Source organism: Gobio gobio, assembly GCF_949357685.1.
Source record: "Gobio gobio genome assembly, chromosome: 9".
In the NCBI taxonomy this organism is placed as follows: Eukaryota; Metazoa; Chordata; class Actinopteri; order Cypriniformes; family Gobionidae; genus Gobio; species Gobio gobio.
In genome coordinates this window covers 12,061,451-12,082,720 of record NC_137115.1, presented here as the reverse complement: position 1 = coordinate 12,082,720, position 21,270 = coordinate 12,061,451, and the positions used below count along the sequence as shown (strand labels likewise).

The window sequence follows — 21,270 nt, the reverse complement described above, 5'->3', positions numbered from 1 at the left end:
TGGGTGCCGCCAAAAGCTTCGTTTTTTTCCCGGAACAGATGAGCGTCAATCTGACGTTTTGTGACATTGTTTTTTTAACGTACACCTACACTAAACCCTAAACCTAACCGATAGTGTTAACAAAAGCAAATGTGACAAAAATACAATAGTAACCATGTCTTGTTAGCTTGTGTGAACTCATCTTTGAGCTCTTTTATCATGACTTGTCTTTCACGGGATTCGTACCTGAGCTTTCATTATTACAAGTACAAATCTGTACCAGCTGAGCTACTGAGCAAACTTATTATATAAAAAAAAGCCGAGCATATGGAGCAGATTAAGTGACGCAAACTCTAAAATTTATCCATTAACATGGGAAAAAAAAAAACGATAAAAAGTGCTTGCTGTTTTACTGCCTCTAGTGTTCATTTCACTTTGAAACTGCAGAGATATGTACTTATTGGTACGTATTTTGCCGGTTTGCAAAAACGTTGCCAGAGGTACATTTTCACAATGAGACCAGGTTGGTATTGTTTGTGTTTCCTGTATTCTCCTGCGTGTTAGTAAAGACTTCTTTATTGAATTTCCTGCATTGTGCGAGCATTGCCTTGAACGTGACAAGTTAAGGCCACCTGAATATAAAGTGTGTTTCACATGTCTGTCTTGTCCTGTGCAGCACATTTGGTGGTTTTGTCATGTGTTGGTGTGATGTCATGTCTCTGGTCCCTTGTCACCCGCCCTTCTTGTTATCTGATTATTGGTTTATTTGCCTGATTTGTCACCCTTTATAATCTCCTCGTGTCTGCAGTCATGTGTTGGATCGTTGTCTTATGTTTGATGTCCTCTGTTCCCTGTCAGACTCCATGTTCCCTGTCAGACTCCATGTTCCTGCTCCTGGTGTTTAGTTTGTTAAGTTTGGTTTTTCCCCCTCGTGGGTGTTTTGTTTGTTTTATTTTATTCTTTAATAAATCCTAAGTTCCTCTGCATTTGAGTCCTCGCTCCTTTTCCTTTGCACCCCATCCTAACAGTGTGACCACCTACCGATAGCCAAGTGATGCAGAGAAGAGTAGTTTCCCCATCTATATTCTAGTATATTTTTTCCTGTGGTTTGATTGGCAGATGTGTGACAATGAATATTTACAAAGCAATCATTTTTATTAAAATTCAATTTCTGCCTAAAACTAACAGTCTAGACAAAAGGGAGTCATTAGTCTAATTTCTTCCCCATTAATTTATCTCATGATGTTTGGCTTTCATATTTACAGCATTAAGCACTCTGAACCAGCAGACGCTGATGAGAAGTGGCAGGCAGAAACTCACAAAGGCGTGACAAAGTGTAACCTGTACATGGGAAATTCATAAAGAGACATTTGCTAAGAGACGTTCCTTCAAGTAGCAGAAAGAGAGAACCCACATTCGACAAGGACGCCAGAAAGGACGGAGAGTGGAGACCGGTGGGTATAAGCAAGTATGTAAATGAGCCTTCGTGACGAAGGTAGTAAAAATGAAACGTCCCCTTAGAGCCACCTAAAATATATTTTAGGCCACTCAATGCAAAGAACTCCCTTTACTCAGGAGAAACATCTTTGAAAAATGCAGCAAGTGCGAAACATTCATATGCTGTACAGACATGGCTGGATAAACACAGAGGAAAATATCACAGAACATAATCACAGGCTTGTTTACAATGAACCGATTTTCCATTTCCCTGACTATGCCTTCTTTGCCGATGTTACTGAAGGATTGACCACAGGGTTTTGAGAGAGGCTGCCCATACTTTCGAACTAATGGGATTAATACTTTTCATTTGGAATACAAAACCCTTGAACATTAGCGGAAATCCATGTTAATTACAAACCTTCATTAACTCCACACAGCTGTCAATGTCAGATAAACGCAGGGCAGCTTCGATCCCACCCCTGCTCCCCTCACAGTTCTCCTCACCCAGAGACGTCTTCCTTGGATGCAGCTAATTTCAGAAAATCCTTTTGCTAAAGTCACCCGTGTCCAGTCAAATACGTCTGTAAAATTCATTTCGCTCAAATTCCGCGTTCATCTGACTGAAAATCCATTTAAAGTGGAAAAAGTATGTCTCCTTTATCACTCAACAATGCAGTGTGCAGTCAGAGTATTCCAAACAAGTAATACTACCATTCTCTCTTGGTTCTTCTACGTTAAACTGTAGCTCATACACTATTTTATTACATATATTTTCATAACGTTGGTAGTGCTGATCTTATTATTTTAAATCGTATTACTTGTGGAGCTTCCTAAGTGAGAATCACTACTGTTTATTCTTTAAGGTTAAGTATTTGAAGAGACTGTACACTTCAGCGCATAACCCATTCCACACAGTTTGTGCTGTAGACATGAATGATATCTCAAAGCACGCAGCTTGTTGAGGTTTGTTATTACTTTTATAAGCAGCCTGATTTATTTCAATCTGGGAGGATGAAAAAAAGGGAGAACTTGGGCCAGAAAGCAACCACTTAGCCTGGCAACCTCTCAGAACATCATAGTAATGTGCTAAAAACAATCTAAATACCTTAGTGACTGCATAGCAACATTCTGCAAAAGATAGCAAAGGTTCTTCACAGTAATAGTTCTATTTAGAACCATATCGAACTGAAGAACCCTTGGTCCCACTTTATATTTTATATCATTTGATACAATTAACTTTTTGTGTACATACATGTTTTACATTGCACAAATACCTGCATGCAATTATAGCTTATATAAATATACATCTACAATTACACTGTTGAGCCTTCCCTTAGACTTTAACCCACCCATAAACTTACCCATACCACCAAACCTGACTCTAACCCAGTGTTTCTCAAACTTTTTCTGCCATTCCCCACTTTGGAGGTAGTGAAGGGTTCCGAGCCCCACCTGTCCCCAATCGCCCCAACAAAGTTTTTCCAAACTATCGGTATCGGAATTTATGATGGCCGTTAAATTAATATTTGACAAAATTATATAAACGGACGAAACACCGCTCAACCACATTATGAGTGTTGCCGTTTCATAGTTTTTTATACATTTTATTTATCAGAACTTTAATATATATATATATATATATATATATATATATATATATACAGTATATATATATCAGCCGATATATCGGACGAACTTGACAAACTTGCTTACCATGTCAAATCTAACAATCCAATTCTCAAATATGTGTAAGTGAGTGTGTTTTGCCATTTAAAAACCTTCATAAATTATCTTGATTTTGATCTATAACGTGAGATGGGCTATTTGTTTGCGTCGCAGTTGAGAGAGTCCTGTCAGTCGGATTTGCGTGAATTTATCAGTTTCTCCCGAAATACATGCAAGTAAGTGACCGGTGAACTGGGAGTAGAATAGAGTAAACTTTTTAGTTACTTACACTATGTGTATCTGATATGAATAAAACGTCGGCAAATTATTTTTGAATGGATTGTTATTGCTGCGTCTAACCATACCCGTATTCCACCTCAATATCAGCAAAAGAGGTTTTCAATTCACAACCTGTTCTCACTCCCAAGGCGTCAAAATCTGAAGCATGGTCAAGTGCCTTCCACAATGAAGACACTAAAGGTACCCCAAGGCGTCATTCTTCGACGCGCAGGGTGCTCTATTGATTTCAATTAGAAACCTTTGGCATCATACACAGACGAGTTGGCCATGGGAACGTTATCGTCATGTTGAAATTATATATTGGGTTATGATTTTGCCATTATTACATGTTGGAGTGTGATTCTCAATTTAATCAGCCAGCATAATTTTATTTACATTTATTCACACTATTTAGACACGTTTGAACATGTAACCCAGCCCCATCCCATCACTACACCTACCCATTTGTGTATTATATGATATAAAATACAGGATGTAACAGGCAGATACGACTGCATGCACAATTTATTAAAAAAGTACAAATATTCCAAGTGTTCCGAGGCCAAACGATTGATTTGTGTGAAGAAAATCCCCAAAAGCAATCAGCGTCTCCATCTGCCGGAGATCATACACACATTGAAATTAAAAAAATTGCCACCCGAAGAAACGTTACATCAGATTTCACAGTGAAATTGCATTGGCTCTCGTGTGTCTTGTGACCGATTGCGTCATGCTAAAGAGTCGTGTGGATCATTTGAATGAGATATGAATGTGTGTGTTGCGTTCACGGAGCGGCTGGATCATTATGTCAGTGGTTAAAACATTAAGATCAACTCTGTTCTTTACATGAAGATATCGTCTGAATTCAGAAGACCAGGAATGCAACATGAGTTAATACTTTTGGTCAGTTTTTGCAATAAATACCTGTGACTGTACTTTTATTTGCCTGTTACGTGTTTTACATTTTTGATAAGTGGGTAGGTTTAGGGTAGGAGTTGGGTTAGTTGCTCCAAAATATAATAGTAGCCTATAAATATTCATAAAATCATGTCAGCTTTTACCAATGCAAAGAATTAAACGCGTCTTGATCTGACGGATTGGGCAAACAACTGAAATCTGTGGAGTACCCTTCGCATCAATATAGTGACACCTAGGGGTGCCTTAAGCATCTTTAACGTGACTCGAAAGGCACTTGATCATGCTTCAGATTTTGACGCCTTGGGAGTGAGAATTGGTACAATATGAACACAATACGTAAATTGTGCTTATTTTTTTATATAAGTATAGTAGTTAAAGACACCAAATATGAAGTGAGACCGAACCCTTTTGTGATTAGGGTTCATTATTACCGCCCTTTTGTTTTTTAATTCTGCAAAGGTCTGTTCACACCAAGGACGATAATGTCTCAGTTACGAATGTAACCCGGTAACGTTACGTCAGACCATGACCAACTGAAAGGAAACTATAAAGTTTTAACAATCATTCTAATTCTATGAGAATATGGAAATTCACACCATAACTATAATGGTAATGACACAAAATGACTATATCATTTAAATCACTTGCAGACCCCCCCCCCCCCCCCCCCTGATAAGACTGATAAGCAGAATATTAAAAAAAACTAATATAAAAAATGTTCATTACACAACTAAGGTCTAAATAGCACTTTAATGGAAACTTTTGAATCAAACCTTTAGGGTCCTGTTATTGTTACAAGCCAAATAACCCTAATCTGATACTAATTAGAACTATTTTTTCTTAACGACCCAGCCTTCCAACAGCTATTTTTAATGAGAACATTTTCATTCTGTTGTTTTATATGGATTTTTTTTTTTTTTATGAACCATTTTAAATGGTTTTAAATTAAATTTCATGTAGTGTAACCATCAAGTAATTTTTTTTTAGTACAGTTTAAATACATATGAGTCAATATATAAAAGTAAAAAAATATATGTTAAGATAAAAATCACTTTATAAATATCATGAATTATTAATTCATAAATATCAGTACGTTGTTTTGTGGACATTTGACAAACTAACCATGCCATACCACAAAACTGATTCACTGTATTTTTTTCTAAAACATAATTATGCCAAACTACATAATAAGGTTAGCTTTTTATGAGTTTCATCTTTTTAATTATGTTTTTCCTTTTTTTTTCATATCAAAATAAATGTTTATTATACAAGAGGTATATTCAACTCATTGATTTATGAATTGCATTTGTAATGCATTTCTGAATAAATTAATAGATTTAGACAAAAACATTGGAAAATTTGCTCAGTCTCTCTGTAAAATGGCCTTCATAGAAGACATTTCATCACAAAAAAAAAACAGAAAGCGAAATAGAACTATATCTGCCCTTGTCACAAAAAAAGAAAATACAATAAATTGCTCGACTGTGACAAATTTGCAGCACAATATATCAGATCACGCAAGCTCAAAGTCCATTCATCACCTTGTTACCTGAAGAACGGAGCATTCTTGGGCTGTTCACTTCTCCCATCTATCAGTAGTCACCAGGTAAACAAACATCTATCACACGGCAGACAACATCATTTCAAATGTGATGCGCACCACTTTATGAACGATTCCATACACACGGCGTCTGACAAACCACACAGATGACCTCAAGAACACTTTGTTCTGACTCCACTGTATCTTTTATTGCGGCATGTAGCTGCTGGAAGGGCAAACGGAATCTGAATGCTGGTTACACCATTACTTGTGAATTATTGATTTGAGAGAATGGAACTATGGCTTGATAAGCAGCAGGAAGTGAAGAAGGGTGTCAAGGTGAGAGCTGGCTTTGTGCTGCGTATGGACATTTTTAGCGTCGCTCTGCGGTCTGAGCCGAGGCCCGTGCAGTTGCGCGTTATGACTGGTCTGGGGCTGTTGGGCTGGCGAAGCCATTTTGCAGGACAATTTGAAAAGAGCGCAAATCCCAGTGGCTATTTCTCAGAATAAATTGCCTGCTTTGCAACAGCACCACTGTCAGCAGAAAAGCCCGTAAATAATTTTGCAACGTCCACCTTCAACCGAGCACGGCCGGTGATAAATATGTGGTGAATTGGGACTCTGGGTCTTGAATACCTGTTAGTTGAGGTGTGTTCAGATTTATTTGTATGTGTTTAGGGCATTATTTTATTATTGAGTGAGGGTGAATATTACTGACCACTCATCAAAATTTACTGTGTCTCGTCAAATGCTTTGGAACTTGTAGAGAGACAAAGTTAGGTTTTGGTGACCTTGTTTTTAACCTAAAATGAATGAGTTGAAAGCTGTAAAGCCTGATATATGAAATAGTCGAATTGTCTGAAATGGAACAGTTTATTGAACCTTTAGACAAAAACTTTGCATCTTTTTTAGAGTACTATATTTGATACTTATGGCTCATATCGTGTGGTTTAAGAGAATATGGAGTCCATACTCGAGGAGGGAAAAAAATACCTCTTTTTTTTTGTAAAAAAAGTAAGATGAAATGTTGATAGCTTATAATGTTATTCAATCAGTGCTATATACAGTATAACAGTATAGCATACAAATAAATATCAGTTTTCAATCTATATCTCCAAATAAAACATCTTAGTATGATGATATTTAAATAATAATAATAATGAATTAAATTTATAAACTGCTTTTCTGAGTACTTAAAGCGCTTTACATGCTTTACTCAATGCTTAGTTTTATGATCAAAGCTCTGTAGTTTTATTGTAGTGGCAAAACATACAATGCAATGCAATAATGATTGAGAGATGAACAAATAAATATTCCTCAAAAGCCTGATGTATCATATTCGACATCTCACATCTCACAAAAACAAGCTTCATTCATAAGTGTTCATCTTGAAATGTAACTATATAAAATACATTCTTACATTTACTTAATTAAAAATCAGTAAAGATTTCACAGCAAAAAAAGGTTGAAAGTGTTAGAGTTATTCTAAAAGGCTGGTGCTAAAACAGTAAACATTTCAATCAGACAAAAAGTTTTCAGCTAAATTTTGATCATGTTGATCATTTAGAGGCCATATAAACAGATGTATCAAATATGATACTGTAGGCCTGATGAGGTTAAGATCACTTGTGAATTTACATCTTATTATGAAAATTAGAGTGATCATGTAAAGGTTACAAATTAGCACACAATTATGCAATGCAAATGTCAGCAGTGACTTTGAACATGAATATCCTTTAGAAAGAGAACCTGGGGAAACTATAATAGGAATATGTTAAAACACTAAAAATCTCTTCAGAGACACATGCTTCATAACTGTTTCGGGTTTCATTACAGTCTTGGCAGGAGTAAATTAGCACACGTTCGGTGCCAGAGGCACATGGCATTCAAAGCAAGCAAAGTGTGAATTCACAGGATGACAACACTCAAAAGTGTCTAAAGAGAGAGGGTCTATTAGATTTAAACATCTAAGACGAGGTCTGTCCTGGTAGGGTCATGGAATGAAGAGAAGATAAGCACAATCAACTAACCATATAATGCATAGCTTGAATGAAGAGTTTATAGGGTCATCATTTACATCATGTTTCTACCGTTTTTTTCTATACAATGAAGGTGTAAATCTAAAATAACATTTGACTTTGTATAGCTAAAAAATAGGGAAACATTTATACATTTTTTTTTTTTGTGTGTGTGTTCAGCAAAAGAAGAAAGTCACACAGGGGTGTGTTTCCGGTACAACGGCGTAACTCACTGCTTAAATACCAAAGTATGTTAGATCGTTGAATAAATCAACTAGCTAGTCACGACTGTTTCCTGAAACCGTATTGTCACAAATCTGTCGTTCAACCACGTTGGTTAAAGGGGTACTTCAGTGCTGGGAAGATGAATGTGAATTTAAACTGGGTCATTTATGTAGTAGAAATGTGAAATTATTTTTGAATTTGGTGCCTTCTAGACTGAGAAAAGACAGAAAATGAATTTTTGTCTCATGTAGATGAAAGACAACAACTCCCAGAATGCACTTGCTTCGCTGCTCAACGAGGCGACTCCCAAAGTCACGGCTCCTGGTTATCACTTGCCCACCATGTCACCACCCCAACCGTTGTTTTGATTTTCGTAGTAATACAATTTTGTTCAGTTAGAGAATAGACGCTACAGCTAAAAACTGAACCTGTCTTTTCAATAAAGTGTGAGGGAGCCAAACGAAAGTCGCCGCTTTCTAAAAACGCGGCGCTCCCATTAAAAAACATTGAATACGCCAGCCAGCCGCATGAAAAAACGCTTTGGAGGACACGCGGCCTAAGTGTTATTATCTCTGTGACGCTTTGGCTGGTCTGTCTCAGATAGCACCGTGCTTTCCATAGGGTTTAAACCATTGACTGTAAAAGGTTTAAAACGTAATATTGGGTAATTTTATCCAATATTATTGTTGACTTTTTGAAGAATGATATTGACTATATAGGCCTATAGACTATATACAAAAGTTTTTGATCGGTAAGATTTTTTTATGTTTTTAAAAGAAGTCTCTTATGCTCACCAAGGCTGCATTTATTGGATAAAAAATCGTAATATTGTAAAAATGTAAAATAACTGTTTTCTATTTTAATATATTTTATAATGCAATTTATTTCTGTTTGTAAGTGCCGTACAAACGCAGCAGGAGTCCGATTTCATTCATCACGAGAGCGAAGAGCTGAGTTAAGCACAGCAGTCATTCACGGCGCGTGTCCAGTCTGGCACGTTTTCAGATCATGCTTAACTTTCATCGGAATTCATTGAAAAGTTGAAACACTCACTTTGCTCTGCACTGCTCCATTATAAATGCTGATGTGCTGTTCGCATTTACATTCTTTGAGTGAGATCCCACCCCTATGGATGGGTTGAAAACATGCGGAACTAGCTCCTTATACTGGCTGTAGTCTCTAGCCTCTGGCCTAAAAATCCTCCAATGACGCAATGATGATATTTGCGTCATCGGAGGATTTTTTCAAGAAATAAAATGCATAATTCTCTCGTTTCAGGGGGACATGAGGGGGGAAAGTACCATAATTTGAATATACTACGGGGTTTCTACTGATACAAAGCTTAATACTAATCACTGAAGTAACCCTTTAATGATGTCACTCAGGTGGTGGAGTAATAATTGCTTTTAATGAATTAGTTTGAGATTGAATTCATGCTAGATTTTTTGCTATAAATTATGGACATGTCATCTGAGGAATAATTCAAATTTTTCTGAGTTATTTTGCTTTATTTCCAGATTCAATCATAGGCTCGTTTTTATGTACTAGAGCACACCCGCACATGCGCACTCTTCAAAAACAGTGCTTTAAATCTCTTGACAAACCAAGACATAAATTACATTTGTATGTATTCTAAATAAAATATATAGATGGTACTAAATGTCAGCTTGCTTATTCAGCTCAAGATAAGGATTTATTAAGTCCATGTCATGCAAACAAGAAACTATGCTTCTAACCACAGGTCGAGAGCTGTCGTTGCAACCACACCAGTTTGCGATGCTGTTTGCGAATGTTCACTGGAACTATAGTTCGTTGAACTATGCTGATAACGATGGAACTTGCAACCATAGTTGGCTAACGATACTTTTGGGAAACGCACCCCAGATTTCTAATGACACGAGGGTGAGTAAATCAGGACAGAATGTAAACTTTTGGGTAAAGTATCCCTTTAACATATCAACATACATTTAGGATTTGTAAATATTTCTAAAGGTTTATCAAGGGAGGACACATTTAATCTCTTGTTGTGACATTGAAGCCCGTAAGTCTAATCATAAACTTTATGATTTTGTCACTTCGAAATATGACAAAAATAAAAGTGATTTTTTTTGGCATCTATGATTCCACAAAGAACCTTTAACATCCATGGTGTCATATGTTCTCTGTGTTTGTTCTTAGACTTTAAAAAAATTGCCCCAAAATTAAAAAATCTTTAGAAGATATCACTGAACATTTATTTAACCATAAAGTAAAAGTAATAAAGAAATGATTCATTATTATTATAATTTTTTTTTTTACTATGCTGTTTAGCTGTATTTAGCGGTGTTTGTTGTCAAACTCAAAAATGTGTATAGTTTTAATTATTAAAAAATGCCATTATTTTATTTTAAAAAGGTAATAATTGTATTTTATTGACAAAATATTTTAGTTTGTCTTGGATATTTTTTTATTATACTGTATCAGATAACATTTTAAACTGTCATTTGGTCATGTTACAATGTACCCCATCTATGTGGCATGTTGTCACATTTCACTTCCATTCTTTCGGGGTAAATCAAGAAAAAAGTATACACTATTAATGAAACAAAACCACATAATTGTACTAGATGTGTGTGAAAGGAATGTTGGAACAAATAAATACTCTGAACCCCGAGTGGATTTACACACAAAAAAAACATTAGGTTATAAAGCATATGTCCTGCTCTCCTCTACTTCCTGCCCCGAGTGTCATGTTTGTAGCTTGTTTTGTTTTTACCTGGTGATTAGTCCCTGATTGTTCCCAGGTGTGTCTTATCTTGTTGCCCTCTGTGCATATATACCCCTGTTTTTCCTATGTTCATTTGTCGGTTGTTGTCCTTTCGTAGATGTTGTGTACTGTCGATTTCAGTTTCCGGATTCCTTTGTTTATCTTATTTCCTTGTTTCTAAGTTTTATTCTTAAGTTGGGTTAATGAATTCACAATTTGCACATATACATCCTGCTCTCCTTGGTTTTCTGTGCTCACAGAGTTTTACCCAGCCGCCGAGCTTGGTCCACCATGGACCTCACCAGCCAAGATCATCCCGGCCACTGGATCCATCTCATGGCTTACAAAACTGGCATACAGTATTGTGGATCTAGCCCTAGCGCCCTCAAGCCTGGTGGTCCCAGTGCCCTCAAACCCAGTGATCTCAGCGATTCCCAGTCCGGTGATATCAGCACTCCCCAGTTCAGTACTGCCAAGTAGGCCATCTTTGAACCCTTTGCCTACCCTGCAATGGCCAAGGAGGCCGTCATTATTTTGCTTTGCTTCAGCTATGATAAAGACACTTCCACTCTTGCATTGGGTGTTTGTGCATTTGGGGCGGAACAATGAAGTGTGTGTTGTGGGGGGTGGGGGGTTTGTATCAACAGTGTTTCACTAACTGTTCACTGAAAGGTTCTTTGGGGAACCAAAAATGTTTCTTCTATAGAATCTCTGCAAACTCCCTTTTATAATCTTGTGTGTACTAGTAGTTTCATATTCAGCTTATTTCATAAACCATCACAACACATCCAGTAACACCATGAAAATAATATTAATATTATTAATTCTTTCAGATGAATAGGTCCTTTAGTCTAGACATGTCTGTGGCAGCGAATCTCTGTTATTAAACAGCAGCCCTTTCGCAGACTTGTAGCCGACAGCGCTCAACGGGGGCCGATAATTTCAGACCTGTCACTCATGATGAGTGACATGTCTTCTCCATCATGAGCTTGTACAAGGGCTAGTGCTCATTTTCCTCATGCTGATTTAAGATTTTGCATAATGAACGGCTACAGCGGATGAGCTATCAGCCAACAGGGTCTACAATATTATGGCTGAAACAAGCTATATTTTAATTCTAATGAGGTTACATGTACAAGACCTTAACAGATGAATAAAGCAGTATGTCATAAATTAAACAACTCCGAGTGGTTACATTTAACCCTGCAGTCTGTTCGAATGTGTTTGTTTTAAAATATCTTCCTTTTTACGTCCACACATTTTTAGACTATAAAAATGGACAAAACATTAAAATCTCCTTAATGCGATAAGTGCCATAAAACTCAGCAAATAATTAAATACACAGAATATAAGATGGTAAATATTTAGTTTTCAACACAGTATATAACCTAGGGTTAGCCTGACAAGCCAGACCCACATCAAGATGTTTGGTCTGGAAACTCACCATTGACAGGGCTCAATCCGAGGGGCTGTATAAACGGTTGTCTGTCAAATTCCCTCTGCACGCAATTGGATAGCGCCACAACCAAACGAAGCGGAGCTAACGTTAGTTGATTGATTAAACTCCGAATACATCTTCCTTTCTTACGAATTACTTCAGTACCGTTCTTTGTTCTTTCCTCAAAGAAAAGCTTAGCTCCAAGTCTTCCAGAGTACCGGCCAAAACCGTTTTGAAAGACGCTGATCATCAGCTTCTTTGTTTACCTGTAGCACCAAGAACCTCCGCAACTCATTCCATCATTATGTTAAGCCCGCCCACCGACTCTATACACGCTGTGATTGGCCGGACCAGAGTTAGGTTTTTCCAGCTCTGAGGTCTACCCAGAGTTGCTAGACTACACTCGCGGCAGAATAAATTTTCTGCCGCTAGGGTGCGTCTAGATTTCTAGGCTAACCTAGGGTAAGACTTTACCCCAAAATTCAACATGTCTGACACAAAACGGCAACTGCAAATCCATTTTCGCTGCCCGTATTCCAGTTGTTTCAGCAAATTAAAGGTGGGTTAAGTGTTATTTCAAAAATGCTTTAGAAAAGTGTCTCGGGCCGAGGACCAAAACAAACTTGTAGCCAATCAGCAGTAAGGGTCGTGTCTACGAATGATGGTGCGAAGAGAGCGCTCAGTGCACGTCATTATTCAAAAGACATGACACAGGACGGACATTAGCCGAGCGACGACAGAAAGAGAGAGATGGCAGATAAAAAAAACACATGTGGAAAATGTCTATGGAACAAAAGAAGGCAAGAGGTATCAGCTTTCCAGCGCTGGAGAGAACTCAAGGAGCGCTAAGGCCTGCAATTGGACGGCAAGGTTCACAGAACTAATAAATGCTGGCTTTTGCTTGAATATGCCCGTGTGTCATTTTCGCTTGTTTGTCCATATGCAATCGTATCGTCATTCACTTCAGCTATGATAAAGACCCATTCATTTCCACACCGTATAAGCCTGGAGCATTTAAACCTCCTTCACTGTCTGTTTCAAGCGTCAGCTCCAAGCGGCAACCTCCCGCAGTTTCTCTTGAAGCCAATACGGAAGTGACATATACTGCAATACATCGACTGGCCGCTAGGGACAGGCTCCAGAAGGGAGCAGAATCTAATTAAGCCCAATGTTAAAATGGCCAACTTTACAGTAGATTTAAACATGTTTATAGCCTGGTACAAATTGTGGTTTTGGTCTATACGGCTAATTTTGCCCTTCATGACAACTGTGAGGGGGGTGAATTTTTTGGGGGGCGCAACCATAGATATCCATAATAAAGGCTAGATGTCTCGTCCGCGCTGCTGGCCAATGGAGGTCGATGTCCGGCGGCCATCTTGTCACAGGCAGCTCGTTCACTCGTAACATTGTTTTCATGGGTGCTTGCACGTTTTAAATAACCATAACTTGCTCAATTTTCTACCGATTTTCAAACTGTTGGTTTGTTATAAACGTCAGAGATGTAATGACATTGCATACTTATGAAAAATTATTCATAATTTGTTCAAGCATCCATAATTATAGCCACGTTAATAACGTTTGTAAGAAACCAAACCATTTGTAAATCCGTCAAGATTTCAGTGAGATAAGAGTATTTGTGTTTGTGCAGATCACCAGGTACCACAGAGCCCTGCCTGTGACAAGATGGCCACCAGGTGATGACGTTAGAGACTCCGCTGCAAGACATCTAGCCTTTATTATGGATATCTATGGGTGCAACGGCCATCTCGTCCATACTTTGCGCTTCACAACGGCTCATCAGAATCCTATGGGTGACGTAACAGACACTACGTCCATATTTTTTTTACAGTCTATGGTAGATAATAAACTCCTGATATATATGTTTGTTTCCTTTGGTTCCTCTTTTCGTGATCGATATAACCCTCTAATCTTGTCATATTTGTAATATATGTTCATTAGTTGGTCTGTCATGCTCCTGCTATAGAGTTGTTCATGAGAACTGTTTGTGTTTTTGTGATCACTACAATCTTGTAATCTGGTCATATTTGTAATATGTTCATTAGTTGAACTGTTATCAAGTTGTTAATGTGAACTGTGTTTGTGTATTTGGGATGTAAGGGATGACTTTTTCATTGAACATTCGACCTGGATTACCATAGTAACACACATTGCTTTCACTTATTGATGACATCATACCCTCGGCCGGCTGGCACAGCAGATTCCGCCATAGTCGTTGTCTGCGTTGCGTACGTATGTGTGCGGTGGAGCTATCAAAATACAGGGCGAGACCCTTTTGGGGTAGGGGCGTGTTTGTTTTGGTGATTTGTAATATCAACATCGGGTACCAGAAAGCACTTACCCGACCTTTAAGTCTTTTTGCCACCCAGTGGGTGTGACCGCAGTGACTCCCGCCTACTGTGACATCAAGTGCATTCCCTCTATAGAGAGTTTAGAGTTTTTCATTATATAGTTCTTTAAAAATGTAAATGTATTTACTGATACTAATAATTAATTTAATGCATCCTTGTTAAAAAAAGTATTAATTTCTTTACAAAAAAAATACTGATCCCAAACTTTTGATATACACGACTAATAATAAGTAATCAACGTGACATCAATCACAATGCAACCTTGCATAGCAAACTAGCCTAATAGCTCAGAGAGTGCAAACAAACCTGTCATCAAATCGCACCTCAGCAGAGCTGAACCCAGCGTGAGACCGGTAATCATTGGACAAGAACATTGATTAAAGCCCCTGCGCACACAGATTCATGTAAATGTATGCGTGTTTATGGGCATATTTAATTGGAATCAATTAAAAACACAGACCCTTAGGAGTGGACTGCCACTGCTTCATCCTGAATCCTGGTAATTATCACACTTTCATGCAAAACATGTACGGTCACAGAGATAACTGCGCTGGGACTCAGACTCACCTTCGGCTGGGCTGGACTCTCCTATCATTCTTCCTCCAAGAGATTCTGGGTTTGGGTGAGGCGCGTGGCCGGCACTCAAGAGACACGTCTTTCCCAACAGTCGCGATGAGCCGGACCGGGTTGATGCTGAACATGGGAGCTGATGCTGTTTGAAAACAAACGGACCCACTTTATATTAGGTGGCTGTAACTACTATTTATAATTTGATACAATGCACTTATTGTGTACATACATGTTTTTACACTGTACTTAAATTGAACAAAAAAATTACCTGCATGTAATTACATACGTAATTAAGTTCTGTAGTTACATTTATAATTCAACTGTTGACACTTCCCTTACACCTATAACCATTCCTAAACTTACCCATACCACCACACCTGTCAATAACTTTACCCGTATCCCACCTCAATTTCAACAAAAGTGTTTTGCAATACAATATGAACACAATAAGTACATTGTACTTATTTTTTTATGGAAGTACATAGTAGTTAAGGCCACCTAATATAAAGTGGGACCAAACAAACACAACCACTTTAAAGGATTATTAAAAGGCATTTATACTACACAGTTTTCAACTATAAAATGAAAACTTTTTATGCATTTTGGCATTTTGGCCTGGAAATGGTTTCAAAGTGCAAGTTTTTGAAAATATGGTTATTGTCGTGAATTTGTGAAACCGGTGACGTCATGCGCACACGTATTACAGTCTATAGCTGCATAGGGCCCTATTTTAACACTCTAAGTGCATGGTCTAAAGCGCACAGTGCAAGAGCACTTAGGGCATGTCCAAATCCACCTTTGCTAGTTTAACGACGGAAAAGAAATGGTCGTCGCGCCCGACGCATGGTCCAAAAGGGTTGTATCTAGTCTCTTTATGAGTCATGGGTGTGTTTTGGGCATAACATGCAATAAACAAATCCAAGTCTCATCTCTCATTCCCTTTAAAAGCCAGTTGCGCTTGCACCACAGCGGATTCGCTATTTACATGGTGGTATATAGACGAGTCAGTTTAAATACATGTGTATATTGCCACGATTGTTTAAATAAGTAGCCAATTTAATTCGTCATTACTGCAAATAATTCATTCTGATGCATGCAATGACATGGCATTTTTATCTGTATGTACACAATAATAATCTTTTACATTGTAATCTTTTTATTTTTAATATTTAAAAATATTTGTGTCATGCTGCACGTCCCTGTGTGTGTAATAAGCAGAGTGTACGCACGATGTGCCCCCGCCTATATGCGCATATTACTAATGCTCCCTTTAAATAACACACAAAATACTGTGAAAAACTGACTTTAGGCCAGGTTTTTGTTGGTCAATGGCACAGTCGTTTTCAGTTGCCTCAAAATAGCAATGCGCCAACAATGCGCCTGAACACACCTCGTTTTCAGACCAGCAGGTCCATGAGCGCACAATTGCATAGCTATTTAACCAACGTGGAGCAGGACATGAAAATGATAACTGCATCGGGCTGAAAATAGCACTTGTGTCGCACCTGGCGCCGCATTGCGGTGGGTCTATGATAGGGCCCATAGTGTTTATTTACAAAGTGACATTGCCAACTACTGGCCCAGCAGCAGAATACAGAGTGTTTAGTAATTTTCACGGATTCATGTGAATGGGATAGTTTTGACAACTGTATGCGAAAAATGCAAAGGAAAGCCTTTTCTGTTTTTAGTACATCGTTGTTGTGTAAATGAACCCTTATTGAGCTTTTCTGATATTCAGTCATCATTCATTTTCATTATATTTTTAAAAAAGAGGATTTTGTTAAAAAATCTGTTGTGTTCCACAGAGGAATACATTCATAATGGTTTAAAATGAGATGAAGTTGACTTTAATTCCTTTAAGAGACCAAATCAAGCTTATAAATTAAAATCTAATTTGTTCACACACTTGCTCAACAATGTAATAATGCTGGCACTGTTCAACTGCTAACTAATGACGTGAATATACTTTTGTAAATATTCACATGTAACACCATTTATCTTGCCTCTTTGTACAATTTGTGGAAGTACTGAGCCCACAATAGCAGTAGGAGATGAATAAATGAGTGCTTTTTTAATAAAATAAAAGGTCTGTTTTCAGAGACAGGGGATTTGTGAGACTCTAAAGGGAGATAAAGGTTTCTGGAATGTAATGATGGCATTGCTGTCGTTGTGAATGATGGGTTCATAATTAGTAGCTTTATTGTTATGCGTGACGGTCTACCAGAAGTAAAACATTTCCAGGCTAAACGATAAAAAATAATTCAGCCCTCGACAAGCGCATTTGAGGATAATTACTGTTAAATATCTAATCTGTCTGTGGGGAGATTTTCGCCTAGTTGACACAAAAAAGTAGAATTAGTAGATTTTGCTAAATCACAAAATCAAATGCTGTTTAATACTGAATTTAAAGCAGTAGGGGCATCAGCAAGGGGGCCTCAAGAATTTTTTTTTTTTAAACAATTTAAAAAATAAAATAAAATAATTCACTCACAAGCTTCTCTTTAATTGAAGTGATGTGCACATAAATGAAGAAACATTGTTTTTTCAGGAAGTAAAAAAAAGTAAAAAATAAATGTCCAATGTCCATTTCAGACCAAAACAACATATACTTGTGGTCATGCATTTACATACAGTACACCTGGCAGAATCTGCAAAATGGGATCATTAACCTTTTCCTCTACATTGACGGAAATTTCTATTATTTTTAAGACAATGCTTCCCAGCCATTGACGGAAATTTTCCGGCTTTCCGTTTTTTCACTGTTATATGGTAGAGGGCGCTATTACGCATCTTCTGAAAGAGTACTTGACTTCCTGATCAAAACAAAGGTGAACAAGAAGCAGAAACAAGCGAAAGCATATGTAATGCATATTTAACCCTTAAATGCATTACTGTTTCGCCAATCATTCTTACATATTCAGGTCTTTAGCGACCCGGGTCTATATCTAATTCAGATAGATCTCTACCTGTCGCGATAATATAATATATTGATATTAGAAAAACAATTACAGAAGAATAAAATAAAAAATATTTTGTTACCTTTTGGAGCTTGGAGCAGATGTTTTATACCATCATCACTGTCATCGTCAGAGCTCATTTCCCAGTATATTCAGCATCTGGCTCATATTCGCCATCTCAAACATTTTCTCAAAACTATCATTTTCAACATCGTCAAAATCAATATTTTGATCGCTGACAGCTTCTTCACCAGATCCACCATCAAGTGACCATGACACTAATATTTGATTGCATTCAGTATAGTAAATCGCTGAGCCATTATAAGTTTTGCAGATCATACTTATTATTGTTTCGTTTTCAGTCTGCGGTAAGAATGAGTGAATCGTCACTTCATCATTGTGTATCAGACATTGCCACCTTGTGAAATAAAGGTGAATTGCACTTATTCCATTAAAGATTCAATTATTATTGTGCTGAAAATTTTTTTACGTACACTCTTACACACCTCTGGCCGTTAGCGAAAAATGCGTTTTACAAAAAATTAATGTAAAAACAGGCACTCTTTTATAATTTTATAATGTTTTTCTTGTTATATTGTTTATAATAAATTGATCGAGGGATACTAAGAACGTTGATGTCTACCTTTAAAAAATTAATGAGGAGGAGGGTAGTGAATGACGTCCCGGGTCGCTAAAGACCCGGGGTATGCATTTAAGGATTAAAATAACGTGATCACCAACATTAAACAGCATTTAAATCAACTGCTTAATGTTAATGAATGAAATGTTAACCCAGGACGAGCTATAGGACTGTGAAGCTTTGATGTTGATGGATTTGATCCGCTCCATCTATGTTTTGATCATCATTCTAAATCCGATCTGAATGTAGTCTTTAACAAAAACACATTTTTCTAAGCTTTTTGTCCTTTGTTTGTTCAGAGTAATTAAACTGCCAACTGTTCTCCGCTGTTTGTTTTTCCAGCATCTTCTGCATATTTTAATCCTTTCTTATTTGACAACCGAAGGAATCATGCACAAAAGGTGCAACATTCTCTGATGCTAAATACAGCATTAAGAGCTAGGGGTGTAAACTTTTGAACAGGATGATCAGTGTAAATTGTTCTTATGTATTTATTTTTCATTTAGTACTGCCTTTTAGAAGCCATATAAGATATTTACATGCTTCCCTGAAGATAATTATTGATTGCGTCATATTTTTATGACATTTCTGACATGACTTTTTTTGTTTGAGGAGGTGCAAACAAGTCGGTGGGCAGGGAAATAATAATTTCCTTCTTAATAAGCAGCTTCATTTTGACTTATATGTCACTTTACGAGTGTTACATGATGTCTTTATAGAGTACTGACTGCAGTGATTCTGCATTTTTATAGGCCAACCTGGAAGTTAACATCAACCTTATTCCCTCGATAAAAACCATTACGATGTTCCCATTGGCTTTTGGATTATTGCAGAAAATAAGCTTGTGACGAACAAAAGTTTATGATTTGTTCATCATGATCTTCACTAATGAAAACAACTTTTATGATGACTAAATACAATTGTCAGAAGTAAAAAGCTAACAACACCACAGTCGCATGACTTTAGCATCACCAACATTAAGCATCTCACAACTCTTTCAGTCTTTATTTAAAAAGCATTTTTCATATAAGTTTGAGTTTGCAACAGTGCAATTTTTAAACACAATGAGACTGCAAAAGCGGACTATTGAGTAGATGAGTTTACCTGCTCGTGATGACATTTTAAAAGGCCATATTATGCCCTTTTGTCTTGATTTTGTTTTTGGGCTCTACAAGAATAGGTTTTCATGCTTGAATGTTCAAAAAACACATTATTTTTCACATATTTTACATTGTTGCAGCTCCTCTTTCCCCAGTCTCTCTGTAACACTCTGTTTATTTCCAGTCTATGAAGTCCCTCCTTCTGTGCTCTGATTGGGCGGCCTGATCACTGTGCTGTAATTGGTCAACTGCTTCAAGCGTGTTTGGGAAATGACACAGCCCTTACCATAACAGTGAGTTTCAGCTCCTCACCATTACGTCAGTTTTGCCTTATCAAGTCAAGCCCAAGTCAGATGTAATGTAGAAATATAGAAGAACAAGCAGATTGAACACAACCACATTTGTAAGTGCGACTTTCATGACGTTTCACAGTGGTACGTTTTTATTTTGTAATTCTCTTATACGTTTCAGGTGTGTCGTGTGTGCAGCACACAGATACATTTTAGTTTTGTACTGTTCATTAAAGGCACAATATGTATGGTTTTTCTCATAAAATATCCAAAAACCACTTGCACAGTGGGATTTATGTCATGCAGTTGTGTACTTACATGATCCCAAAAGTTACGAAGGATTTATAAATAATTTTTAAATAATGGCCCACACCCCTTGTCATTGTTGCCTATCAATGACGTAATATCCGCACTATCCTCGCTTGTAGAAACCATGGCAACACAAATGGACTAATACGGAAGTGGTGGTTATACAGCATCTAGCATTACATGGTTCACAATTATTCATTGGCGAGTACAGAAAATCCAAAAAAACCTAATCGCAGATCAACAGAGCCAAGCATGCTTTGGGACAAATGGATAAAATAAAACAGGGATCAATGTTGGTGCAGCATTTTTGAGATGGATGCTTCGCGGCAAACTTGGAATTGACAGAGACTCCGCTCTTGCATGTGTTTTAAAAGACATTTAAGCAAATATATATTATGTTATAAGTATCAAGTGTTCGTAATCGTACATAATTCTGAGTGGGTTATGCTGATGAAATTAGACGTACAGTTATATTGCACTTTGTTTGTACTTCAGTAAGACTTTTTATCAAGTCTGGTGACCAAGTCTATGGCGGTGAAATTAAATGCAGTATGTGTTGCACAAAATAAATTAGCCATTACTTGAAAATACTTTGTTTTCTTTGAAATGTACTTTTCGATTGTTTTAAACACGTAAAACTGCGCAGCATTAACCCAGCAAATCGTTACCACCAAATATCAATAACGTTCCTTTAAGCTAATTCATTACGAAGAAATAAAATTGCCTGATCAAATGTACATGTAAAACACAAACTAATTAATTACCTCCGTGAACATGATTCGTGAAT

At 37.3% G+C, this 21,270-nt stretch overlaps 1 protein-coding gene across 1 annotated transcript in view; it reads right to left on the bottom strand.

Moving 5' to 3' along the window:
* The window catches only part of cntn5 (contactin 5), a 460,526-nt gene that overhangs the window by 76,898 nt on the left and 362,358 nt on the right, over positions 1 to 21,270 (bottom strand). The window contains exon 12 of the mRNA XM_079825767.1: positions 15,185 to 15,329. Coding sequence (XP_079681893.1) covers positions 15,185 to 15,329 — 145 coding nt within the window. The remainder of the gene's footprint in view (positions 1 to 15,184; positions 15,330 to 21,270) is intronic.